The sequence below is a fragment of the Anolis carolinensis genome, chromosome 5 (genome assembly GCF_035594765.1).
Source record: "Anolis carolinensis isolate JA03-04 chromosome 5, rAnoCar3.1.pri, whole genome shotgun sequence".
In the NCBI taxonomy this organism is placed as follows: domain Eukaryota; kingdom Metazoa; phylum Chordata; class Lepidosauria; order Squamata; family Dactyloidae; genus Anolis; species Anolis carolinensis.
This window is the reverse complement of record NC_085845.1, coordinates 186,235,813-186,261,251: the sequence shown is the minus strand read 5'-3', so window position 1 is coordinate 186,261,251 and position 25,439 is coordinate 186,235,813. Positions and strand designations below refer to the sequence as shown.

At 40.3% G+C, this 25,439-nt stretch overlaps 1 protein-coding gene across 4 annotated transcripts in view; it reads left to right on the top strand.

Moving 5' to 3' along the window:
* Positions 1 to 20,054, top strand: part of kdm5a (lysine demethylase 5A) — a 52,239-nt gene extending 32,185 nt beyond the window's left edge. For 3 of the 4 annotated variants that reach the window (XM_062983109.1, XM_062983108.1, XM_062983110.1), the window contains 8 exons: positions 649 to 828; positions 1,190 to 1,351; positions 2,511 to 3,062; positions 4,776 to 4,919; positions 5,327 to 5,486; positions 5,776 to 5,996; positions 12,799 to 13,209; positions 18,287 to 20,054. In XM_062983109.1, the coding sequence (XP_062839179.1) occupies positions 649 to 828; positions 1,190 to 1,351; positions 2,511 to 3,062; positions 4,776 to 4,919; positions 5,327 to 5,486; positions 5,776 to 5,996; positions 12,799 to 13,209; positions 18,287 to 18,499 (2,043 nt within the window). In that variant the 3' untranslated portion in view covers positions 18,500 to 20,054. Of the gene's footprint in view, positions 1 to 648; positions 829 to 1,189; positions 1,352 to 2,510; positions 3,063 to 4,775; positions 4,920 to 5,326; positions 5,487 to 5,775; positions 5,997 to 12,798; positions 13,210 to 13,532; positions 13,749 to 18,286 lie in introns of all 4 variants that reach the window. The other variant, XR_010006900.1, reaches the window with a different exon arrangement.
* Positions 20,055 to 25,439: the final 5,385 nt, after the last annotated feature.

The following is a 25,439-nucleotide window of genomic DNA, read 5'->3' as shown; positions in this document are numbered from 1 at the left end:
TAATAATAATATAATAATAAAATAAAGCAGCAAAAGAATAAAATGGCTATATTTACTGTTCAGCCTTCATTTGAAGGCTGTCTTTATCTGCATAGATGTAATATGCTGTCAGCTCTCATCCACTGTTCCCTGGTGTCGTTTCTCAGCCTTTGCAGCTGAGGAAAAGCTAAACAGGCTCTCTTTGAAGACTTTATTATATTTTAATGTATGTACATGTTCAAAATTATTTCCTCCTCAAAAGATGGAAGGTCTTGGTTAATTTATTTTGTTTTTAGAGTTGGGGGATCTGGGATAGTGCATCTTTAAAAATCAGAGTTGAAGAAAATTGTAGGAACAACCCAAATGTGTGTGAAATTATGTAATGTGTATCTTTTATTGAGTGAGCTAAAGCAGATTATTATGTTGTTCTTTCTTTGGTATCCGGACAACTGCCTCTGTATTTTCCTAGTCTTTCTTGGTTAAATTGATGTTATTCTATTGTCAGGTATATATTTTTGAATATATTATAGTTGTGTTAAAATCCAGTTTTAAACTACCTTGGGATGGGGGATAAAGATGGAGGGTAAATGAAATATGCTGGGATAAGTTCATTTTGTTGTGGTAGTAGAACTGTGTAGCTGAGAATTATACTTTTGTTCTTTTTCCTAGAATGGAAGCAACTATGCATATTTAGAGCAACTAGAGAATTTATCTGCAAAAGGTCGACTGATACCTGTCCGCCTTGATGCACTACCACAAGTTGATTCACAGGTTGCAGCGGCCCGGGCCTGGAGGGAGCGCACAGGCAGGACATTTCTGAAGAAGAACTCAAGCTACACGCTCTTGCAGGTTAGTTCCAGACGGTCCTATGCCAGGAGGTGCACTAACAACCATTGCTTTCAAAGCAGTGAGTCTGTTAGCATAATGCTTCTTAATGTCTTAACGTTTCCTATCATGGTTGTACAGACTGAGAAATATTAAATCTGCATAGGCGAAATTATCTGGGAGAAGTTTTGCTGAAATGGAATTGTGTTCAAAAGTTCAGTGAACTCATTACCACTTCTTACACTTCAAAAAATGATGTGGGTTGAAACCTTATCAAAGCCAAGATGGAGATTCTGAGCCAAGTTTGCATTCTGATTAAATGTTGTCTTTAAAAATATCAAGGAACTACTTCTTTGTCTTATATGTACTCTCATATTGGTTGCAGGTTCTGAGCCCTCGAACTGATATTGGTGTTTATGGGAGCGGTAAGAATAGGCGAAAAAGAGTAAAAGAGCTAATTGAGAAGGAGAAGGAAAAAGAACTTGACATGGAATCCTTGAGTGAACTTGACGATGGGGTGGAAGAAACGAGGGACACTGCAGCCGTGGTAAGCAAATAGAGGAAAATAAGTTTGGTTTTCATTTCTTCTATAAAGGGCTTGTTGGTAAGCTTGAACATTCATCATTGATTTTACTCCAGGTAGTCATGTTATCTACTTTTAGCTAATTCTGTTGCATCATTTTGTTCAGTTACTGAAAGATACTAGGTAGAGTTAACTTCTTACTCCCATGCCAATCTTTACATTAGAAGAATTCAAAGATGTACATATGGAGAATTGATTTGTGTGTATTAAACAATAAAACTATCAGGATTTTATTACCACTTTTGTTAAAATTGAAAATCTGAATAATATTTTAGTAAACAGTTTTTCCTTTTCATCTCATTTTCCTTAAGATATCTAATATTCATTCTAGGGGTTATGTCATTCATTGCTTCCACCTTGAGTACATTAATTGAAAGTATTATATCTTTTTCGCAGCAGTAACTTACCCTGTTGATTTCAGTAGGCCTATGTAAAACTAAGAGTGGTTTTAATTCAAAGAGCCCTGTTTTATCTCTTCAGCTTTTTAAATGTGTGTGACCATTATTTTTATACATATTCACTTTATAGCTTATTCATATTCAGTACCCGCATATCTTGAAAGTTCACTTTTATCATCATGGCTCAAAAGGTCCTTAAAACATTTAGCTTCTGCTTTAGAATGAGAACTTTTCTATTTCCTTATAAGCTATCCTCTTTTTCACTAGATTTTCTGAAAGGCTTCCTCCTTTAAGAACGTGTTCACAGTCTACCATTGCTGTCGGAGTCCCTGTTGTGGCCCATCTTCTTGCAGGTGTAGACATGATATAAAATTAAGACAAAGTCTTTCCTACAGCAGTACCCTGACTGTGGAACACACTCCTGTGAATTAGCACCCCTTTAATGATTTCAGATGGGCAGTGAAGACTGTATTATTCTTTTGAGCTTTAATTTATTCATGCTGTTGACTTTAGCATAATTAAGATTTATGCTCCTATTTTTACTTGCTTTTTAAAGAAATTTTTGTTGTTGTTTTCATTTGAATTATATGTCATGTTGAGTACCTGGGGTAGAAGGACAGTGCATGAATATTTCACATACAGTATACCAGATGTTAACTTCAGAGAAGAAGAAAGGCAAACAGGAGGAGTGCATGAAGATTTACCACCTTTTCTCTATTTAATAGGTGGCTGTCTTCAAGGACCGTGAACAGAAGGAAGTTGAAGCCATGCATGTTCTCAGGGAAGCCAACCTGGCAAAGATGACCATGGTGGACCGAATTGAAGAAATCAAGTTCTGCATCTGCCGCAAAACAGCCAGCGGCTTTATGCTTCAGTGTGAACTCTGCAAGGACTGGTTTCACAGTACTTGTGTCACCCTACCCAAAACCAGCTCCCAGAAGAAGGGCTCCAGCTGGCCTGCCAAAGAAGTCAAGTTCCTGTGCCCACTTTGCATGCGTTCCCGAAGACCCCGCCTTGAGACCATTTTATCCTTACTGGTATCTTTGCAAAAGCTGCCAGTGCGGTTGCCTGAGGGGGAGGCATTACAATGCTTGACAGAGCGGGCTATGAGTTGGCAGGACCGAGCAAGGCAAGCACTGGCTACTGATGAACTGTCGTCTGCTTTGGCCAAGCTTTCAGTGCTAAGCCAGCGTATGGTGGAACAGGCTGCCCGAGAGAAAACAGAGAAAATAATCAGCGCAGAGCTCCAGAAAGCAGCAGCTAATCCCGATCTACAGGTAGGATGGTTAAGTACTGTATTCCTCATTTTTCTTCCTCTCTCTTTCTGGAAATATGTGCTGCTTAAGTTCAACCCCATAGTAAAAGCCTTGAATGAAGGCTTAAACTGTGATCAAATTGTGTTGAGAATATTTTCATATCTTGGAAAGCCTTATAAATCAAGGTAACATTTATTGGACATCTTGATTTGGAATAAGAGTAGCTACACTGAGTTGACTAAATTCCGGGTTTTTGTAACCTGTTAAGTGTTCAAATCACTACCTTATTTCTCAAGCACATAGAATATACATTGACCAGCAGGGGGTATGTTATTTTAAAACCCAAGAGCAAAACTTCCATATTTCAGTACAGTAGTCTCACTTATCCAAGCTAAACGGGCTGGCAGAAGCTTGGATAAGCGAATATCTTGGATAGTAAGGAGGGATTAAGGAAAAGCCTATTAAATATCAAATTAGGTTATGATTTTACAAATTAAGCACCAAAACATCATGTTTTACAACAAATTTGACAGAAAAAGCAGTTCAATACGCAGTAATGTTATGTTGTAATTACTGTATTTAAAAATTTAGCACCAAAATATCATGATATATTGAAAACATTGGCTACAAAAATGGCTTGGATAATCCAGAAACTTGGATAAGCAAGGCTCTACTGTACTAGAAATTGCCATATCTACCAGCAGACATGCTTTAGTAATCATGAATGCAAATATCAATACATGCTTCATACAGTAGAGTATCGCTTATCCAACGTAAACGGGCCAGTAGAACGTTGGATAAGCGAATACGTTGGATAATAAGGAGAGATTAAGGAAAAGCCTATTAAACATTAAATTAGGTTATGATTTTACAAATTAAGCACCAAAACATCATGTTATACAACAAATTTGACAGAAAAAGTAGTTCAATACACAGTAATGCTATGTAGTAATTACTGTATTTATGGATTTAGCACCAAAATATCATGATATATTGAAAACATTGACCACAAAATGCGTTGGATAATCCAGAACGTTGGATAAGTGAGTGTTGGATAAGTGAGACTCTACTGTAATTATAAAATGTATCATTCATGTATTCATAGTAAACTGTTATTCCTTTTTCTAGCTTTCAGTTTTCTCTTTCAGCTTCTTTATAAGTTCCCATCTCTTTCACCTTAGAAAGCTTTTGATTCACCTTTTACACCTTTTCTGGTTATGATCTGTATGACTTGGGGGATTAACGAAGAATACTTTTCTTTTACCAGTGGAGGTTGGGATCTAATAGAACAGATGACTTTTCCCCTTATTTTTCTTTTTTGACAGCTGGGTGTTAATTATGTCTGAAGAAATGACAAATAGAATTCATAAGTCTGATCAGTGAGTGGTTACTACTATTTATAGTTTCATATGATAGTAAGTTGTGACAGTGAAGAAATTAATTATGACAACAATCCCAGTAGTTCTAGATATGGGAGAGCATATAGAATTGTCAGCCTAGATTTCTCTGATAAGGATTAGAAATTAAGGTTCCAGGTTTTATTCCTGGAATTACTGTATTTAGATGTAAATGATTATTCTTCCATAGGGTATGAATTACATTAACAGACAAGAGTCTCAAATATGTGATCCTCTACTCAAGTTAGTCTACCTTTATTGATGGAACTTGTTTTGCTGTGCTGTGTATGTGTGTTATTAGAAATATTTTCTTCACACTGTGTCTTTTGCTCCATAGGGTCATTTGACTAGTTTTCAGCAGTCTGGTTTTAATCGTGCAATGAGTAGTGTGTCATCATCTCCGCGGCAAACTATGGATTATGATGATGAAGAGACAGATTCAGATGAAGACATCAGGGAAGCATATGGCTATGACTTAAAGGTCAGTACTGAATATATAAATCTCTGAAACCCATTGCTAGTGACAGTTTTATTCCTTTGGTAAAACTCAAATTAGTATAGTTTAGAGGTAAATTTGGCTAGCATGTCAAGGTGATCCAAGGTCTGATGTGAAACTTGCAGCATTTTTTTAAAAAAACCTTTATTGTATAGTTTTCACTTGAATCAACTGATTTGGAAAAAGGCAAAAATGCCTTGTCATTCTGAAAGAAAGGTTGGCACTTCTTTAATCCACTGCTATGAGTAATCATAAAAATATTTCCCATATTTCTATAAAATATATATTCTGTGCAAACTTAGGTTAGTGCATTCCTAGCAACAGTCTTAAATGGATATTGACAGGATGACTGGATTTGCATTATACTCCCATATGCATGTGTTTTGTTTTAGGACAATGCTAGTGTAAAATCTTCTAGTAGTTTGGAGCCCAACCTCTTCTGCGATGAAGAAATTCCAATCAAATCTGAAGAAGTCGTAACACACATGTGGACAGCTCCCTCCTTCTGTGCTGAGCATGCATATTCATCAGCTTCCAAAAGCTGCTCTCAAGGTAATAGTCTTTCCTGTTCCAGTGCAGCATCTAAAGAAATGTCTGACATGTGAATGGCTTGTGGGACCTAAATAATCTTGATATCCGTTGCTTTTTGAACACTAAGAGTATGTTCTGCCTGTCTATAATTAAAGAGGATTTTGTCACCAACTGCAAATAAATTGCGTATTTACAACACTTTCTAAAGTTTCAACAGCTTCCAGTCTTCCTTATGTTAATGAAAAATGAAAGATCCTCTCTCTCTTTTTTCCCCTCCTTTTTCCCCTTGTCCTTTGTGATCTTTCAAAAGGTCCCAATACCCCAAGGAAACAGCCTCGAAAAAGTCCTCTGGTACCTCGTAGTTTAGAGCCCCCTGTACTTGAACTGTCTCCTGGAGCAAAATCACAACTAGAAGATCTAATGATGATAGGAGACCTCCTAGAGGTGTCTCTGGATGAAACCCAGCACATTTGGCGAATCTTACAAGCAACACATCCACCATCTGAGGACAGATTTCTCCATATCATGGAAGTAAGCATATCTCTTTACTCTGTAGAGTTATTTTTTGTTATCCTATCATAATAATAATAATAATTATTATTATTATTATCATCATCATTATCATCATCATCATGAACTTGCCTTCAGTAAGTGGCTTTTCAAAAAATAGTAGGTTTTCCCTGTTGAATTGCCACCTTTTAGGTCAGAAGTGAGCAGTTTCAGAGAGGAGAACAATTTTGCCTGTGCAGCATTTAACTTCATTGTACACTGTATAATGACAATAAAAATTTTCTACTCTATTCTATTCAACCACATTTTCTTTAAAAAGTACAACACAAAAATGGCCAGAAGTCACTTCCAATTTCTTGATGTTTTCAGGCAAATTTTGCTCTATTTTTGCAAATTGCTTGTGATGGTGACTGTGGTGATGATGACATTTAAAGGCTACTGTCTTTGAGGGACAGAGTTTTGAGATGTTGTGTAGACTTTTTTTTATCCAAGCAATATCTTGAGAGCTTGGAAGTACTTTGAGTGCCTCAAAAATGATTGGGAGCTGCATGTGGTCTGTAGGCCTCACTTAGTTTAGTCTTCATCTTAGTAATTTAAATATTTTTACTGTAACACACCTTTCAATGCCTTTGTAGATTCACAACCCTTTCCCTAGTGCTGTTTCTTGCTCTTCCTTGCCATTTTCTTTTATCATATAGAGGACTTTATTGTACTTTCTGATTTTATTTGTAAAAAATTTATTTATTTATTTATTTATTTTGTATTCTGATTTTCTCTGACATGGGACCCAAATCCAGATGATGCGGTTAAATTAAGATAAAACTAAAAACCAGATTATAAAAAGTTGGAACACTATTAAAACAAGATTACTTAAGACACCATTATTTAAAAATGCAAAACAATTAAACTATATCAATAAAAAGCTAAATACAATACACTTCTTGTCCATAAAAATACTTTTTTGTAACAAATCGATAATGGAATGTACAATAGCTATTATATGTATAGCTATTAATGAACAGGTTGTACATATGAAAAGCAATAGAAATTCCAATTCTGTGGGTGTGATGATGAGGTGGTAAGTACCATTTTAATTCTGGTCTTATGGAAGCAAAAGCAAGATGAAAGATATTCCCTTAAAGCCAAGATGAGTAAATAACCACATGAATTGTGGAGGAAGTTATTGAAATGTAGTATTGACATTGACTGGAAACCAGAAAAGGGATGAGAAAAACTGGCCAAGAGAGCCCCCCTGAGACTAGGATGTTACTGAGTGTTATAATATATTTTATAGTTGGTTCTCGCAGAAGCAGAGGAAGCAGGAGGACATTTTTGCTCCCTGGCTTCAGGTAGGATTTGGCTAAGATTTGGCTAAGATTTTAAACTGAGTTTGGGCTTGGCTCCTGTGGTCAAAGTCTAACTGTTGTGTGACTGTTGTGTTGAAAGAGAGCCAGGTACTTAAGTTGATTGACAGCAGGCATTGTCCCCTGTTAATTGAGTTTCTGGGAAAGCTTTATTTGCCAGTGTGAGTTTCTGCCAGAGCCTGATCCCAGAAGGGCAGTTGGTTCTCGCAGAAGCAGAGGAAGCAGGAGGACATTTTTGCTCCCTGGCTTCAGGTAGGATTTGGCTAAGATTTGGCTAAGATTTTAAACTGAGTTTGGGCTTGGCTCCTGTGGTCAAAGTCTAACTGTTGTGTGACTGTTGTGTTGAAAGAGAGCCAGGTACTTAAGTTGATTGACAGCAGGCATTGTCCCCTGTTAATTGAGTTTCTGGGAAAGCTTTATTTGCCAGTGTGAGTTTCTGCCAGAGCCTGATCCCAGAAGGGCAGTTGGTTCTCGCAGAAGCAGAGGAAGCAGGAGGACATTTTTGCTCCCTGGCTTCAGGTAGGATTTGGCTAAGATTTGGCTAAGATTTTAAACTGAGTTTGGGCTTGGCTCCTGTGGTCAAAGTCTAACTGAAAAGGCACCTTTACTAACTATCCTTTGCAGTACATACAGGAAACAAAGCAACATAAACAAATACACAAAGACGTGGTTTGTTGCAGTCTGCACATAAAGTGCGTGCATATTACTTAACTGTACAAAGATCCCACTTGGCCACCACGCTCACCAAGAGATGCAACAAAAGCAAAACATTCCCATCACATGCACCAGCTGTGGCATGTTCCGCTTTTTCACACAAAAACTAGACAACTACATCTGCTCCAAATGCAAACAGATGACTCTGATGGAGCAGAGGATCCAACAGCTCGAGCACCGTATTAAGACCCTTAAGGACATTCAGGCACTCGAGCTCTTCTTGGACACTGCACAACACGCTGCTGTAGATCAGCAGCCTGCATCACACCAACACCACCAAGACCATGATCAGGAACCTTATGGGGAGATCAACTCAAAGGTAGACAACCCTCAGGCTTGGAAGGAGGTCACCCATAGAAGGAGACGCAGGACCAGGCAGCCTCCACAGAACTCCTCTGCTCAGCTGCATTTACACAACAGATTTGAAATTCTTACATCATTAACATACAATCAGGAAACACATCTTGTGGAGGACCACAGTTTCTTAGATACCACTCAGTGGACCATCCTGGATCAATGCGCAGGGGATAGCCCTGACAGGGACAGTGCATCACCACAGTCACACTTATGTAATCATGCAAATGCCCCATCCCCAATCATAGACCAGGAGCAACAGGAACATCCTTGGGAGAGTAATGGGCTCTTGGATGTATCTCAATGGATTGTCATTGATGAATGCACTGGGGATGTTGAGGAGGAGGACAACACTTTACACCTACATGATTCACTTCAACAGGAACACTCTTCAGGGGACATACACACTGTCTTGCACAAAAGGGACCCTGTCAATCCTCAAAGGAAACAGGTCTTGGTAGTAGGTGACTCCCTCCTTAGAGGAACGGAAGCCATCATTTCCAGACCGGATGGGATGGCTCGAGAAACATGCTGCCTCCCGGGGGCAAAAATACACCATATCACTCAGAGGCTCAGCAGGCTCCTAAAGCCCCATCACCCTCCCCACCTTATGTTGATTCATGTAGGTACCAATGACACCGCTAGGCATACTTTTCAAAAGATCACAAATGATTTTCGAGCTCTGGGAACAAAGCTAAAACTGTATAATGTACATGTGATCTTTTCATCCCTCCTCCCCGTTGTAGGACATGGCTCTACAAGGGCCGGAAAAATAGTACAGGTCAATAACTGGCTCAGAAAATGGTGTCAAGAGGAGCATTTTGGCTTCCTTGACCATGGTCTACTCTTCCAAGAGGATGGACTACTGGCAAGCGATGGGGTGCATCTCACACAAGTAGGAAAACATCTTTTTGCACACAGACTCACAAACCTCATCAGGCGCACTTTAAACTAGATCCACTGGGGGAGGGGAACAACAGCCTGGCGAACACTATATTACCCACGACCACAGGGAACCGCCGTAAGGCTAAACGGAGGGCTGCACAAACACAGCAAGGACCAAGTACAGAGAGCACAATAATCCCAAATAAACAGTTCGAGGGGAGGTCACAGGGGCTTACATGTCTTTACACTAATGCTCAGAGCATGGGAAATAAGCAAGACGAACTCCAACTCCTAGCACAGCACCACACATACGATGTCATAGGCATCACTGAAACCTGGTGGGATGACTCCCATCACTGGAATTTAACCATTGAGGGCTATAACCTCTTTCACATAAATAGAACAAAGGGGAGAGGAGGGGGAGTAGCTTTATATGTCAAAAACAGTTACGTTGCAGAAGAAATGCAAGACTGTAATCCGGGAAACCAGCTTGAAAGCATCTGGATAAGAATCAAGGGAACCGGGACTCAAAAAGATCTTGTCGTGGGTGTCTACTACAGACCTCCGAGTCAGGATGAAGGACTTGATGAAGCCTTCTGTCAACAGCTGACCAAACAGGCACAAAGAAGAGATATAGTAGTCATGGGCGATTTCAATTATCCCGATATCTGCTGGAAAACAAACTCAGCCAAGAGTACAAAGTCCAACAAATTCCTCACTTGCCTTGCAGATAATTTTATGGTCCAGAAGGTAGAAGAGGCAACAAGGGGATCAGCAACTCTTGATCTAATCTTAACAAATGTGGAAGACCTGATCAATACAGTTGAAGTGGTTGGATCCTTAGGGGCAAGTGACCATGTGCTCCTGCAGTTTGCAATACAAAGGAATGCTGAAACTAAGACAAGTCAAACACGCATTCTGGACTTTAAGAGAGCTGACTTCCAAAAAATGAAGGAATTACTGAGCGGCATTCCATGGACGCCGATATTAAAAAACAAGGGAGTTAAGGATGGATGGGAGTTTTTCAAAAGTGAAATACTCAAGGCGCAAATGCAAACAGTGCCAACAAAGAAGAAAAATAAGACAAGTGCAAAGAAGCCAGAATGGATGTCCAAAGAACTTCTAACTGAGCTAAAGCTCAAAAGTGACATGCACAAAAAGTGGAAAAGGGGAGAAATCACCAAAGAAGAATTCAAACGTATAGTCAACTCCTGTAGGGAAAAGGTTCGCAAGGCTAAAGCGCAAAATGAGCTCAGGCTTGCCAGGGACATAAAAAACAACAAAAAAGGTTTTTTTGCTTATGTTGGTAGAAAAAGGAAGAAAAAGGAGGCGATAGGGCCACTGCAAGGAGTAGATGGGGTGATGGTGACAGGGGATAGGGAAAAGGCAGAACTGCTTAATGCCTTCTTTGCCTCGGTCTTCTCACAAAAAGAAAGCCATCTTCAACCTCAGCAACATGGAATGGACGAAGGATTGGGGAAAATCCAACCCCAAATAGGGAAACAAGTTGTCCAGGAACACCTGGCCACTCTAAACGAATTCAAGTCCCCAGGGCCAGATCAGCTACATCCAAGAGTATTGAAGGAACTAGCGGAAGTTATTTCAGAACCACTGGCAATCATCTTCGAGAGTTCTTGGAGAACAGGAGAAGTCCCAGCAGATTGGAGGAGGGCGAATGTGGTCCCTATCTTCAAGAAGGGAAAAAAGAACGACCCAAACAATTACCGTCCGGTCAGCCTCACATCAATACCAGGCAAGATTCTGGAAAAGATCATTAAGGAAGTGGTCTGCAAACACTTAGAAACAAATGCGGTCATTGCTAATAGTCAACACGGATTTACCAAAAACAAGTCATGCCAGACTAATCTGATCTCTTTTTTCGATAGAGTTACGAGTTGGGTCGATACAGGGAATGCCGTGGATGTAGCATATCTAGATTTCAGTAAGGCCTTCGACAAAGTCCCCCACGACCTTCTGGCAAACAAACTAGTAAAATGTGGGCTAGACAAAACTACGGTTAGGTGGATCTGTAATTGGCTAAGCGAACGAACCCAAAGGGTGCTCACCAATGCGTCGTCTTCATCATGGAAAGAAGTGACAAGTGGAGTGCCGCAGGGCTCCGTCCTGGGCCCGGTTCTGTTCAACATCTTTATTAACGACTTAGACGAAGGGTTAGAAGGCACGATCATCAAGTTTGCAGATGACACCAAACTCGGAGGGATAGCTAACACTCCAGAAGACAGGAGCAGAATTCAAAACGATCTTGACAGACTAGAGAGATGGGCCGAAACTAACAAAATGAAGTTCAACAGGGACAAATGCAAGATACTTCACTTCGGCAGAAAAAATGGAAATCAAAGATACAGAATGGGGGACGCCTGGCTTGACAGCAGTGTGTGCGAAAAAGATCTTGGAGTCCTCGTGGACAACAAGTTAAACATGAGCCTACAATGTGATGCGGCAGCTAAAAAAGCCAATGGGATTTTGGCCTGCATCAATAGGGGAATAACGTCTAGATCCAGGGAAGTCATGCTCCCCCTCTATTCTGCCTTGGTCAGACCACACCTGGAATACTGTGTCCAGTTTTGGGCACCGCAGATGAAGGGAGATGCTGACAAGCTGGAAAGCGTCCAGAGGAGGGCAACTAAAATGATTAAGGGTCTGGAGAACAAGCCCTATGAGGAGAGGCTTAAAGAGCTGGGCATGTTTAGCCTGCAGAAGAGAAGGCTGAGAGGAGACATGATAGCCATGTACAAATATGTGAGGGGAAGTCATAGGGAGGAGGGAGCAAGCTTATTTTCTGCTGCCCTGCAGACTAGGACACGGAACAATGGCTTCAAACTACAGGAAAGGAGATTCCACCTGAACATCAGGAAGAACTTCCTCACTGTGAGGGCTGTTCGGCAGTGGAACTCTCTCCCCCGGGCCGTGGTGGAGGCTCCTTCCTTGGAGGCTTTTAAGCAGAGGCTGGATGGCCATCTGTCGGGGGTGCTTTGAATGCGATTTCCTGCTTCTTAGCGGGGGGTTGGACTAGATGGCCCTTGAGGTCTCTTCCAACTCTACTATTCTATGATTCTATGATTATGATTCTATGTGCCAGGACAACATTGTCTCTGTTCAACTGACAGTTGAAGGACTGGAGCTTGTGGCTATATTCCAGTTCTGCTGGTGAAAGTGCAGTCTGTTATCAACATACTATCTTCTCTGGCTTCATTATTCTGTGCCTTCTTCACATTGGGATCTACTGGTATTAGATATTCTTATTTTGTGATTTGTCTTATTACTGACAATGGCAAGAATCTGAGGCTAAAGTGAGAGAGTGCTATGAACTCAGTTCTTGTAATGAATACTGTGACTCACGTACATCAGAACTGGGTGTGTACAAGATGACAAGGTGATATGCTTGTGGGAACTTATCTGCAATGTTTACAGAAGCTAATTTTTATGACACAGCATGGGAATAACTAATTATTTTAAGATTTCTTTTGTTGAATTGTTTCTTGAAGGATGATAGCATGGATGAAAAGCCTTTGAAAATGCGGGGAAGAGACTCTTCTGAGAGGAAACGCAAGCGCAAGCTAGAGAAGGCAGAGCAGTTCTTTGGTGAAATGAAGCAGAAATCTAAGGAGCTGAAGAAATTGGAGAAACCCAAGAAGAAAAAGCTAAAACTGACCATGGACAAGACGAAGGAATTGAACAAATTGGCCAAGAAACTGGCTAAAGAGGAGGAGCGAAAGAAGAAGCGCGAGAAGGCAGCTGCAGCAAAGGTGGAGCTGGTGAAAGAGTGCACAGAGAAGAAGAGGGAGAAGAAAGTCCTGGATATTCCCTCCAAATATGATTGGTCAGGAGCGGAGGAGTCGGATGATGAGAATGCAGTCTGTGCTGCTCAGAACTGCCAGAGGCCCTGCAAAGACAAGGTGGGTTGCCTTAGCTGAGCATTTGCAAGTGTCATTGTTAGTGTCCTTGAGACTTCAGGGCTGTGTCATAGCATTTTTTCAGATGGAGTTTAAAAGGTACGTACCACACGTTTCTTTTTCAAGGAACAGCAAATGTTATGGGTATCTCCTACTTTTATGTATTTGACAGAACAATACAAAAGGAGAATTTAGTCTTGTTAACTATACACTTGAATATTGGCAGACATTTTAAGAGGTGCAGTAAAGAAATTGGTAAATGTGAAAATAGTTCTTTCATCTGGTAAGCTTTCCCATTTCCTCATCTTTCCCTGCTGGTACTATAGAAAACCTGCTGACTGACACCCAGGAGTTAATTCCAGACTTGAGAGAGAACCGTTCCCAGGCCTTGGTGTATGTCGAAGTGAAAGTCTCTAAGCTGGCCGTGTGGTCTTCGTCTAGCAAAGTTAATCTTCCAAAAGCTCTTGCATAAAGCCTGTGAGCCATGAGTCTACAGGTTGAGGGAAGCCACATGCTGCACTGCCCCACTTTTCTTGCTGGAGGTAAATCTGCAGAGCTTTTAAAACTGATCGGATTATAGCAAATTAAATCTCTTCCGCCCTGGAGACCTTTTCCAGGTCCACTTGGAGCAATTTTGAATTCCAGTTTCAGCTCTGCAGGAACAGTCTGCTGGAGGCAGCACTCAGACTCATAGTAGTTTTGTGCTTCTTTTCAGGGAGCATTTCACAAAGCTGTTTCTCAGGTTTGTATGTTCCCATAGTTAGGATTCACTTATGCATCAATGCAGTGTCAGCTGCTGCATGTGTGCAGTACTTGATCATTTGGGGGAGGGGGTGGGGAGAACAGTGTGTTGAGGTGAAAAATATACATTGTGGTTGCCAGAGTGTGGCTCTTGCTGAAAACACTACAAATGAAAAACCTGCACAGATGCATGAACTGCTGCAGAAATTTCCATACACTGCAAAAGACGGGGCTTTGGTGCAGGATTTAGCTGCATAGAACCATTCTGGCTTTTGAGACTGCTTGTCCATCGGTCCACAACAGCTCATCTAGTTGAAAATATGCTACAAACTCACATGCATCTCTGCCAACTGAGTACTTTCCCAGATAAGTATTTTGGTGGCTAGAGATAATTAGTCCTTATAGGCAGAGGAGCCCCATGGCAGAATACAGCTATCAAGAAATGCTCTTTGCCCCCTTTTAGGTCGGTACATGTTGCTTTGATATTAAAGGTGGTAGTCTTCAACAAGGATATAGCAGCTAGGGGATTTAGAATAATGGGGAAGGCAGTACAGATGCTGGAGCTGATTTTATAGTTTGACTTTGCATTCTGTAGCAGCTAAAATTGTAAATAGCCATTAAGAATTCACCTCACAACTTCAGGGGTAAAGTCAGTAATGGTTCCTTAAATATGAATACCGTTGTGAGGCTGTCTTACCAGGTGAATTCTAGTACACACTTCTGGCCCCTGCCATAAACAGTTGAGAAGCCAAGTTGATGAAATAGAGGCCACTCCATCTGCATTTTTATTGGATCTCCAATTTCCCTGCTTGGTATGGCATTCAAAGATTGTGGGAAAAATTGTCATTTCAATGGCTTTTCTTTTCTGTGGCCAGACTCTTAGTGTAGATTTTGTGTTGGGAAAAAGAAGTATAGCTGTTTCGTCTGGACAGGGATAATATCTGTACTGGATCTCTCCCCGTGATCTTATGCATAATAGTGTAGTACTAAATTCCATAAAATCCAAGTGTGTATGTGCATGAGAGATCTTGTTTACTTGCCTTTGGGATTTCCAAATTCTGTTAACCAGAATTACCCAAGTGATTCAAAGAAAAGCGGTCTTATGACTGTGACATCAGTATCTCATGATCAATCATTTCATTAGAGCGCTTTTCCTGCAGTAGATGTAAATAAACCAGGAAGCAATCTCTGCATCTTTTATACCAGAATTGAAGTGGATTGGCTTTTTAGAAAACAAACATCCAGATTACAAGTTGACTTGAAAATGTCTACTGGATGGAACTTCACAGAAAACCATGGCAGCAGAAAGAAGGTGTTGTGCATATTCATTAGTTCCATGAGTAGCCATAGGCCCTCTTACCTCTGTAAGTCCCTTTGATTATCTATAAACCAGAGTGTGTTTATTAATAGGTGAAAAGGGTTTTGGAGCAATTCTTGTTGCATCTGCATATCAGTCTGGTTATGAACAGATAACCCAGTTACAGTACTCCAATGCACTCTACATGAGGTTGCTCATGAAAAGTGTTTTAAAGCTACAGCTAGTATGAAATGTGGTGGCCAGACCACAGTCTGATGCTAATTGCAGTGGCTCCAATTTGCTTCTTGACTCTTTTAACATTCCTGGTCTTGGCAGAATCTTAAATTGCTTGGGATCAAGACGGTTCAAAGACCACCTCATTACATTAAAGACCACCTTACTGGAATTTGAGATTTTTAAAAGTCTGTGTTGCATGCCTCAGTACCTCAACTGTCTAAGTTGGCTAAGTATGAAGCAGGATTTTCTTCACAATATCTCATTTGCAGAAGACAGAATGGACCCTTCCCTTTTGGAACTTCATTTGAGCGCCCAAATCACCAGTGTTTTGTGTAGCTTCTGCTCCTCAAAGTCAAGATGGATTTTTGGAACTGATTTAATTCAGTATGTGTTTAATGATCATTTTTAAAATATTATGTTTGTTTTTTAAGGTTTTTCTGTTTTCTTCTGGGACCCCTGGCAAGGTGAGAGGCAGAAAATAAACCAGTATTGTATTTCTGGGCAATGTAGAATTGCTGGGTAGGTGCAAACTCTAGCTTGACTTTTCAGTTCCAAGACACAAACGGAACTGTTTCACCATTCCAATGAGGGTTTCAGGTGTTAATAATCTGATGACAGATGTTGCCCACCTTTCTCATTAGTCTGTGTTTTCAGGCTGGGGCATCAAATGAAACCCAAACCCAAACGGGAATTTAAGTCAAGTATTGCAGTAGACCCAATGCTCATTTTGGGGACGAGGAACTTCAAAGCTGGTCCTTAGAGCTAGTCTTAGCATGTATATTGAGATTGGCTAACACAATGTCTTCCCAACCCCCAGGACTATTGAAGTACATTCTCCAATGGATGGACTAAGCACCATTTTCCTTAAAGAGGAGCCAAGATACATTTACCGATAGCTGACACTTCACTCTCACCACTTCTGTTTGGGTACTTGAATAAACCCAAAGCCAGGCCTTGTTGTGCCAGGTCTCAGAATGTACACAATATCAATGGATAATAAACATGTGTTTAATCTCTGACTGTTTGAACACCAGCCATGAGAGACTGGAACAACATTTCTGCACCCCTCAGGAAGGAAGACAGAAGCACCTTTTAGATTTTTTTGGAGTGTGCTACTTGGAGAGAAGATAAACTTAAACTGAAAAGGGAGTAAGGAATTGGTTCAAATGTTGTAATATCTATGAATGCACTGTAGTTAATTCACTCTTCTGGTCAGGTTAATACTAGATTTCCAAATTTAACATTATTTTAGTAGTTGAAATGAGTACTTTTCAGTAAAAGAAGTACAGTTATACTTCTCTTTTAATGATGATGTACTTGTGCTTTCTTGCAACTGTCATTTTAGCACATCCACACCTTGTCTGTTATTTCTTACATTCTCTTGCCACAATCCTGTCACTGCAGAGTGGACATTAATCCTCTGCCGCCTTTATGCAAAAAACCTAGAAAGGAATCCTCTTATTTGTGCTAGAAACGTAAAGTATGGATACAGAAGAGGAACAAGGGGAGAAGAAATGCTTCCTTCAACCCAGACATAAATTAAGGAGGCTTGTGAAATTCACAGTAGATCATGAGTTCACTGGGACTGCTGCAATTAAGACAGCAGTGAAATGGAATGATCTCTTTCAACTTTTGTACTTTAGGTAGACTGAATAAGTGCAGCTGCCTTGTAACAATGTATACCTTTGACTCCTGCAATTTAGTACAACTGATGTAAACTGGCAGCAGCTACTTGTGTTCTTGGGTTTGGTAGGGACCAAACTAAGAATATCTATATGAGTTTTTATTCCACAGCTTTGGAGCTTGCCTTTAGCTTGGAAATTCCTTCTAATTTTGTTTTATTATGTGATGTACGCCACAGATTGCAACTTTGCATCAAGAAAAGTTGATTTGTGTTCCAGAATATTTTAATTCCTGAAGACTGTTTATTAGTTGAGGGTTAGTGGTGATAAATGTGAAGTGGACATTGTAATTATTGAGACAATAGTCTTTAAATATATAGCTTCTGTTGTCAGTGTGCCTCTTCCTGGCTTACAAGCTCTTAAATGCAAACCGTGTAACTTCATAGCTAAAATAATGCAACTGTCTCTTCACTTAACATTATTTCTGTCCCCTGTAATTTATACTGGTGATGAAGAGTAAGACTTTTTGCTCACTTCCTCAAATTAAAGGATTTTTTCATATATAAATGCTTGTACAGGTAAGGTATGTCCATATTGTGAAAGAACAAACGTTTTGTATGGGTCTCATTCAGAATGCCCATGCACTGCCTGGAAGCAAATGGGACATTGAACACAGTTCCAACATTTAAACCACAGGATGTGGTTGTGGTAATCTGATTTCAAAAGTAAAGTATTGCTAGGTAACTCTATAGTATGGGGCTCTTCCTTCTCACAGAACTTCTCCCTGGGCCCTACCCATTTCCATGGAGCCTCCAAGTTTGGTGGTCAATCTATCCCTATGGTTGATTCTCAGCCAAGTGCTCTGCATTCCTCACTCTGTCCCTTGGCCTGCTTTGAAGTTACCTGGGATTGATGCAGGTATGGAAGCTTCTGGCATTGCTAGTGATGCTGCTGTCAGACTGAGGATCTAGGTCAGCTGGAAGTTCTCTTTTGTTATCTGAGGACAGTTGATTTTGGTAAAGAGTGAATGCCTTGCATTAATGTGTGCTCCTCTAATGACCTCTGAATAGCACTTCTATTTTCCACACCTTTCTGCTTTTGTAATGCAAAACTGTAGGCTAACATCTTTTAAGTTCTGTCCCTATCTCTTTGATAGTTAACCTGTATCTGTTATCTCTTACAGGTAGACTGGGTGCAGTGCGATGGTGGCTGTGACGAGTGGTTTCATCAAGTTTGTGTTGGTGTCTCTCCAGAAATGGCAGAGAGTGAAGATTATATCTGTATAAACTGTGCAAACAAACAGATACAGGGGCCAGGTAGTCCAACACTCACACCGCCATCTCATTTCTTGGTGACCTACAAACTACCAATGGAGAATCTCAAGGAGACAAGTTAGCAGCTGCTTGGTCTTGCTGGGACTTGATTGAAGTGGAACACTAAGAAGGTGTTGTGAAGCTAACATAGCCACTTGGAATGCTGCACTTCTGCGGATGAATGGCCCTATAGAGGAGCTGGCCCCATATAGCTGGTCTCTCTTACATGAAAGGGATGCTGTGGGCACAGGGATATTGACCCAGCCATACAGATAACACCTTGTTGGAAGTCCTGGCCAGTGTTTTTACTTATGCATCTCCCAAGTAAGGCTGAGCATGGATTCTGCCTTAAGTCCATGCAGATGTGAGGCCCATGAATTATGCTTTTCAGCCTCAATTGTTTAAATTTGGAGGCATTGTTGAGAATCTTGAAGCCCATGAGTTTGCCCCATAGTGGCAGGTGGTTTAGATAATGAAGGCTCCCTTTTGGCCTCATGATATTGGAACACCCAAGGTCATGTAATGTGGATTAGGAACCAGCTTTAAGCACCATGCAGAATGATTCATGAGTGGGTGGAAAATGAATAGGTTCCTGTTTTGTTAGAAGGCAAAGGAGCTTTTAGATCTTGAAAACATTGGTGTTACGTTTACCCTGGTTGGTTTGGGACATTTCCCTTCTTTGGGAAGACTCATGCATACATTAACATATAGCTGAGGTATCCTTGGCAAAACACTCCTTCCTGCACTGGCAACCATGTCCCTCTGTATTCAATGCCCTGTCATTAAATTGTCTAAAGCAAAGTGCAGCTGGTAAAGTGGGTATCGTGAGCACATGGGTTAAAATCTAGGACCGGGAGCAGTCCACCTTTCTCAGAATTTCACACTGACATGCTTCTGTGAACCTTCAACTCACAAGTATTCCCAACACAATTATACTTTCACAGTGCTAATAGCAGTCTACAGATGCAGATTGCACCATGCTTCTCTGCTTTAGGTTTCAATGGATTAACAACCTGCACTTGGCTACAAATCCAGTTTGACATTTCCCCCTTGCTTTTCTGGAAAACAGATGGCTTGGGGACGTGTGTCCTGGGTAAACATTGTTTTAGTAAACCCATTTTTAAAAAAGGACTGGTTTTTACTTTTTTCTATGTCTTGGACTACTGACTTGTTCTATAAAAATAGATTATTTTTCTTTGTTTTTATACTTAACCACGGTTACCAGCAGCACAGAAAAGAGAAAGAGGCTCACTAAATGAAAACCTGCCTGCAGGCTTGGGTTTTTTTACTTCATTCCTTCCTTGTAGTACAAGGAACTTAGCAGTTACTTCCCACATCCTTGCTCCACCTGCTGCCTGTGTTTTAAATAGGTAAAAAAACCCATTTCATGTGCTACCTTTATGTTGAGGTTTGTTATGTTAGCAAGGCATCTTGGTCCTTGCAGTCTCCCAGTTTATGCTAGCTTTTCTGTAAGTGAGTGGCTGAAACTGGTCATAGTGGTGTCTCCCCTATCCCTCATTATCTATTGTGTTTTCACTCTTCTACAGTTTTAAAAGTGTTGTAACGATAGTGTCCAGTCGTATTAGATGCAGGGGATGGGATTTTCTAAAAGATAAAATCTGTAGTGTTCTGCCTTGACTCTTTTGTGTCCCTTCTGTTGTATCCAGTACCTGAGATTTCATGGAGGACTACCTCCATCATGAGGTTATTGACTTACTTGTCTGCAGATTAAAATATGGCAAACTTCATTTAGTTAGTACAAGGTGGGGGAAGTGACTTCCATAAAGTCAGAAGATTTGAGAGCCCACCAGTTAATCCTGGCTTGACCCTGAAAATGCTGACAGGTTTCTTAAGTTTTCATCACATGATGAAGGGAGAGCCCATTTTTGTGTCTTTTTTAAAACATTAAATTGAAAAGCAGCTTGCCTCTTCATCAACTCAATGGATTGTAGCTGGCGTTTCAAAAGAAGTCCCTGTTAAGTGATGGACTTTCTCCCATTGATACACACAAATTCTTGGATGAGCTTTGGATACAAGTGTCCTTCCATTATAGCTATTAAGTAAGACAATGCAGTGGTTTGAAAAGAATATTCTCAGAACAAAACTGCTTAAACAACATCACACACTGTCAAAATATACAAGAAGTACTAACTAACATATTTATAACATTTCTTAAACGAAAAAAGAGGTTGTAGAAATATGTCAGTTGGGATAGTCTGCAATAAAGGAGATTAAAATGAAATTCTCTTGTAGAGCTAAAAGGACAAGTATCCAGATAAACACAAAGATAAAGCAAGTATTTTCTTCTGTGTCTGAAATGGCAGGATGTATATGTAGCTTGATGAACTCACATTATCTTCTACCTGTCTTTTGTACTGGTCTCTTCCACGCTTTTATCTGTGAACTGAAGATGGTGATCTAAAGGGCCAGACAAACCATGGTGTGAAGGAGAAAGTCCCACAAGCACAATTTCCCTTTCCTGGCAGTAAAACAAACAAATTGGCCAGCACAATCATGGGCTATTAACTCAGGTAACATACTGTTATTTTGTTTTACTGCCAGGAACAGGAAATGTGTTTATGGGATTTTCTTTTTCATGTGTCAAAATAACTTGGTTGGCTTTGGTACTGTGCATCTTGACAGGGATAAGTGGGAGTAGTGATTCTCGTTTGTAGTCTATGACTCACATATATGGGCCTTTTGGGCTATATTTTGTTCAGATACATACAAGCCATATGTTCCTGCTGAAACCTAATTCCTTGTCATTCACAATTGTGATTTGATTATTGAGGTCTCAACATTTTGGATTTTTAATTCATTGGTTTGAGATTTTGCTTTCTTCTAGAACTGCCTTGAATATGTGGTGAATGTTCTGTTTTCTGATGACATTATTTCTTCTTCCTGGACAAGTATGTGGTTGACTCATGGCCCATTTGCCAGGTCTCTGCACTGCAAGTGAAGTGTAACAGAGCTTCACATGTTAAAGTTCTTCAGTGGGAAGGGACCCTTCATCCTGCAATTCTTGAAGTCCAGAATAAGCCAATTTGTATGATATTGGTGGCTATCTGCTTGGTCATGGAGCAGCAGCTGGAGCACTCAGTGAGCCGACTTTTACCCCTCTTCAAACCTCCTTGGGAGGACAACTCAGTACTGTTGGTTCTGACACCAAAGGGTGCTCCTAAGCTCTCACCGAGAGCTGAAAAATCCAGGACTGTTCCACTTATACTGGGCAAGTCCCAAGAGAAAAGAAACCTGTGTCTTTGTCTTTAGCAGAACTAGAGGAGGAGGAAGAGGGTAAGAGCCAGCGTCTTAAACCGTACGTTTTGGTTATTTCAGATTCTCTTCAGGAGCCCCATCCATCCTTGTTTCACATTCTTGCCCCCCCAGCATCTCCCGAGACTAATCTCCGAAAGTAACACATCTGGATGCACAGTCTGGTTAAATCCAAGTGATGAGTTCCTGCTCTCAGGAGGTTTTGAGCAAATATCCATTGTTTGGCCTCTTCTCCTGATTTTGAGTTCGCTGACATTGTCATTATGATGGGGACTGTTCATATTTTCCGCCTTGCTATTGAGACAGATACCTAACGCCATTATGAGTAGGACCCATACTATGGTTACTCTGAGATAAGATATTCAGAGGCTACAACTTGTAGATCACTTCTACCTAGAGCAGGCCTAGTCAATCTGTGTCCTTCCAGGTGTTTTAGTCTTCATTTCCCACAATTCCTGAATGTTGGGCAAGCTCATTAGGGATTCTGAGAAATGTAGGCTCAAATACCTGTAATGCCAGAAGTTGGCCAGATGTGTGTGAAAAGTGTGCCTAGAGCATTGGTACACTTTTCTCCCAACTGCTAATTTGGTGGCCAGACCCAACCAATCCTTATTGTCCCAACTTCACTGCACTGTTATTTATCTCATCACTGGCAGGAAATTGCTTGTACCAATCACTTTCCTACACCACTACTGCCTCAGTCTTCTAGATAGAGAAATCTGCTGAGTCACCATTAGACCAGGAATCATCTCTAGAGGAGCTCCCTGCCTACTCCCTTGATTTACTCAATTAAATCCCATCTCCCCTTCAGATGATCTCAACTTTGTGAAGCATATCTCTAGAATGGCTAACCATACAATGATCTACAAATTAAAGAGTCTGAAATGTGGTCTTAGGTACTCCCCTGACAGCTATACCTAAGCTTTTAACACTTTAGAAAGTTGTGTGATATTTATGGCAGACTTTGGCCTCTGATTCTGTGACTTGAATAGCACTGAAAATCTGTATTGCGTGCACAAGGAATATAGTATAATACAGCTTGTGCTTCTACATGTGCATGTCTTCTTATTTTGGTCCACTGACTATGTTCTGACTGCTGGTGATCACATAATTACAACAATTCAGCACAGCTAAGCAATGAAGGTAAGTGATGCATTCCCATGTACAGAACACACAAGCCATTATTATGTGGCTTGTTCAGTGTTTCTATAGTTTTATTTTTAAGGGAACTGTTCATTTTTCTTTGATGGGTGGTAGACTGAATATCTTCCCACTTCTACCTTATTTGACTTAAATTTTGTGTGCATGGGTTATTGGGAAAAGAATAACAATATACCTGTTTCAGGCACACATCACACTGGGACAAGATTCAAAGTTTTTCAGAGATTGGAACTTAAATTTTCATACCTTGTCACTGATTTTTGTACTATTTCCTGTCCTAAAGAGTGGGATGGCATAGCCGAAAATTTAAATAAAGCAGTACTCTTTTTGCATATTTCTCATTCCTTCTTGCCGCTTTGAGCAATACACACATCACATGCAACAGATTCACTGAAATATCCCAATTCTTCAGTGAATGAATTTCATTTAAACACTTCGGGTACCCAAACTGAAAAGTTTGCCCCACTCCCTTTTAATATGTTCAGTTGGAGTTAAGAGGTTTGATCATGGTTCAAACTTCACCCAGGCAAACTGTTGATGACTGGCTTGGGTTAGTTCAACAAAAACTGCTGTTATCTTTATGGATGAAGAATTCTAGTGCAGAATTGGGATTACTGAAAATTGCTCTTCCCCAAAGTCACAATGAGAGATGAAGAGATGTTCTAATGATTGCATGTTAAATGTATTTTTTCAGCATTGACCCTAGCAGGTCCCCCAGTTCACCCTGCGTTCTAACACTATACATCATTCCTTGGCTCTCATCTCCTGGCCCAGTGCCAATACCTCCATTTCCTGCCATGATTGGATATGGGGGAAGGGGCAATAGTCATGGGTTTATGGATAAAGCTGTCCAATTGAGATTGGCTTCAGTGAAACTACATATGTTTAACTGATTACCATAACATATGCTAAGTTTAAAAGCTGGGGTTTTTGAGATACAGAATATGGGACCATAATCGTGGATTTTTGTTCATGTGATGCATCTGCTTGACTGTCTAAAGAATAGGGAAGTGTGTGTGAATTTAAATTGCAGTTGTTACGCAGTCATTCTCTTAAGGTCCCTTTGAGTACAGTACAATATGTAAGTTTTTTTTAATAGAGTTTGGGGTTTTCAGTTCTTGCTTTCTTGGTTCTGATAAAGCTTCCTGGCAATAACATTTCATAAACCTGTCAGAAGAGACCAATTTTTAACCTTGCTGTATTACTCTAAAAACAAAGAAATTGCAGTGTCCTGCAGAACTTCAAGCAGCCACATATCAGAATCTACCTATCAATTGAGATGCTATGGAGCAGCATCTCAATGGATCTCCTGAACCTAAAACTTATCTTTAACCAAAGAGTAGGAACAATTGTTAGACCAAGACAATTGTTAGATAATTTTGGAAGATGCTGGAAACTTTACTCTTCGCAATTAACTTTTTCTAGCATCAGCAAAAGTTTGCCCAATTTTAATCACAAGCTACCAGTCTTTCTAAAAAATTATCTCCTTTGTTTTGTTCTCCTAAATTCTAAGAAAGGTAAGTAAGCTATCTTGAGTTGTCAGGTCACAACAGCTGAAGACCAGCTTTCTATGTAAAGCTATGTACATAGATTTCACTGAATAAGGGGATCTGTTAATAGTAATATGTCTTGATGTATATATACATTTTAAATAAGTGTGACTGACAACATCAAGTAGTACATTGATATTCTGTGTAGTCAACTAAAGGTTTCATCTATAGTTTTGTGCTAATTTGGGGGGCTGTAAAAATGTCACTTACAATATTTCAAGCAACAAATGTTGTGTATGATGTTTAATCAAAGATATTTTAGTTCAGCAGACTTCACTGGGTTGTTTTGTCATTTAACACCAGTGGGTAGTGAGCTGTGTAGCTGGTAAAATCAGATGCCCGTGAGGCATTTTAAAAAAAACTTAATGTCTTTCTGGAAACTACAAATAAGATCAAAATTGCCAGAAGAAAATTCATTTGTCATATTTTGGGGCAAGCAGATGTCATCAACCTAGTAGGAGTGGACAACCTGACAAACTGGAATGTGCCTAGAGGATGTCAACTAAAACAAACATCTAGAGTAGTGGTTCTCCACCTGTGGGTCCCCAGGTGTTTTGGCCTACAATTCTCAGAAATCCCAGCCAGTTTACCAGCTGTTAGGATTCTGGGAGTTGAAGGCCAAAACATCTGGGGGCCCTCAGGTTGAGAACCACTGGTCTAGAGACCATGTCCTATGAGGAGTGACTTAAACAGCTGGGTATGTTTAGCTCCTTGAAGGCTTTTAAATAGAGGCTGGATTTGTCAGGGGTACTTTTTGGTTTTCCTGCATGGCAGGGGGTTGGACTAGATCGCCAATATGGTGTCTTCCAATTCTGATTCTATCCTGTAGCTTTCCAGACATCATTTGACTAGCATTCCAATACATTGTCCAACCTTAGCATAAAAAATCTTAGAAGATGAAAGAGAAGACTACTTTTCCTTCTCGACCATTTGTTTTCAGCACTCCTGAAATTTTCCCTTTTTCATTACACAGTGCTAAAGCACTCTGGTATAGAGTCATCACTTGGCCCTAAACCCGAAAGCTTTAATGACACATAGT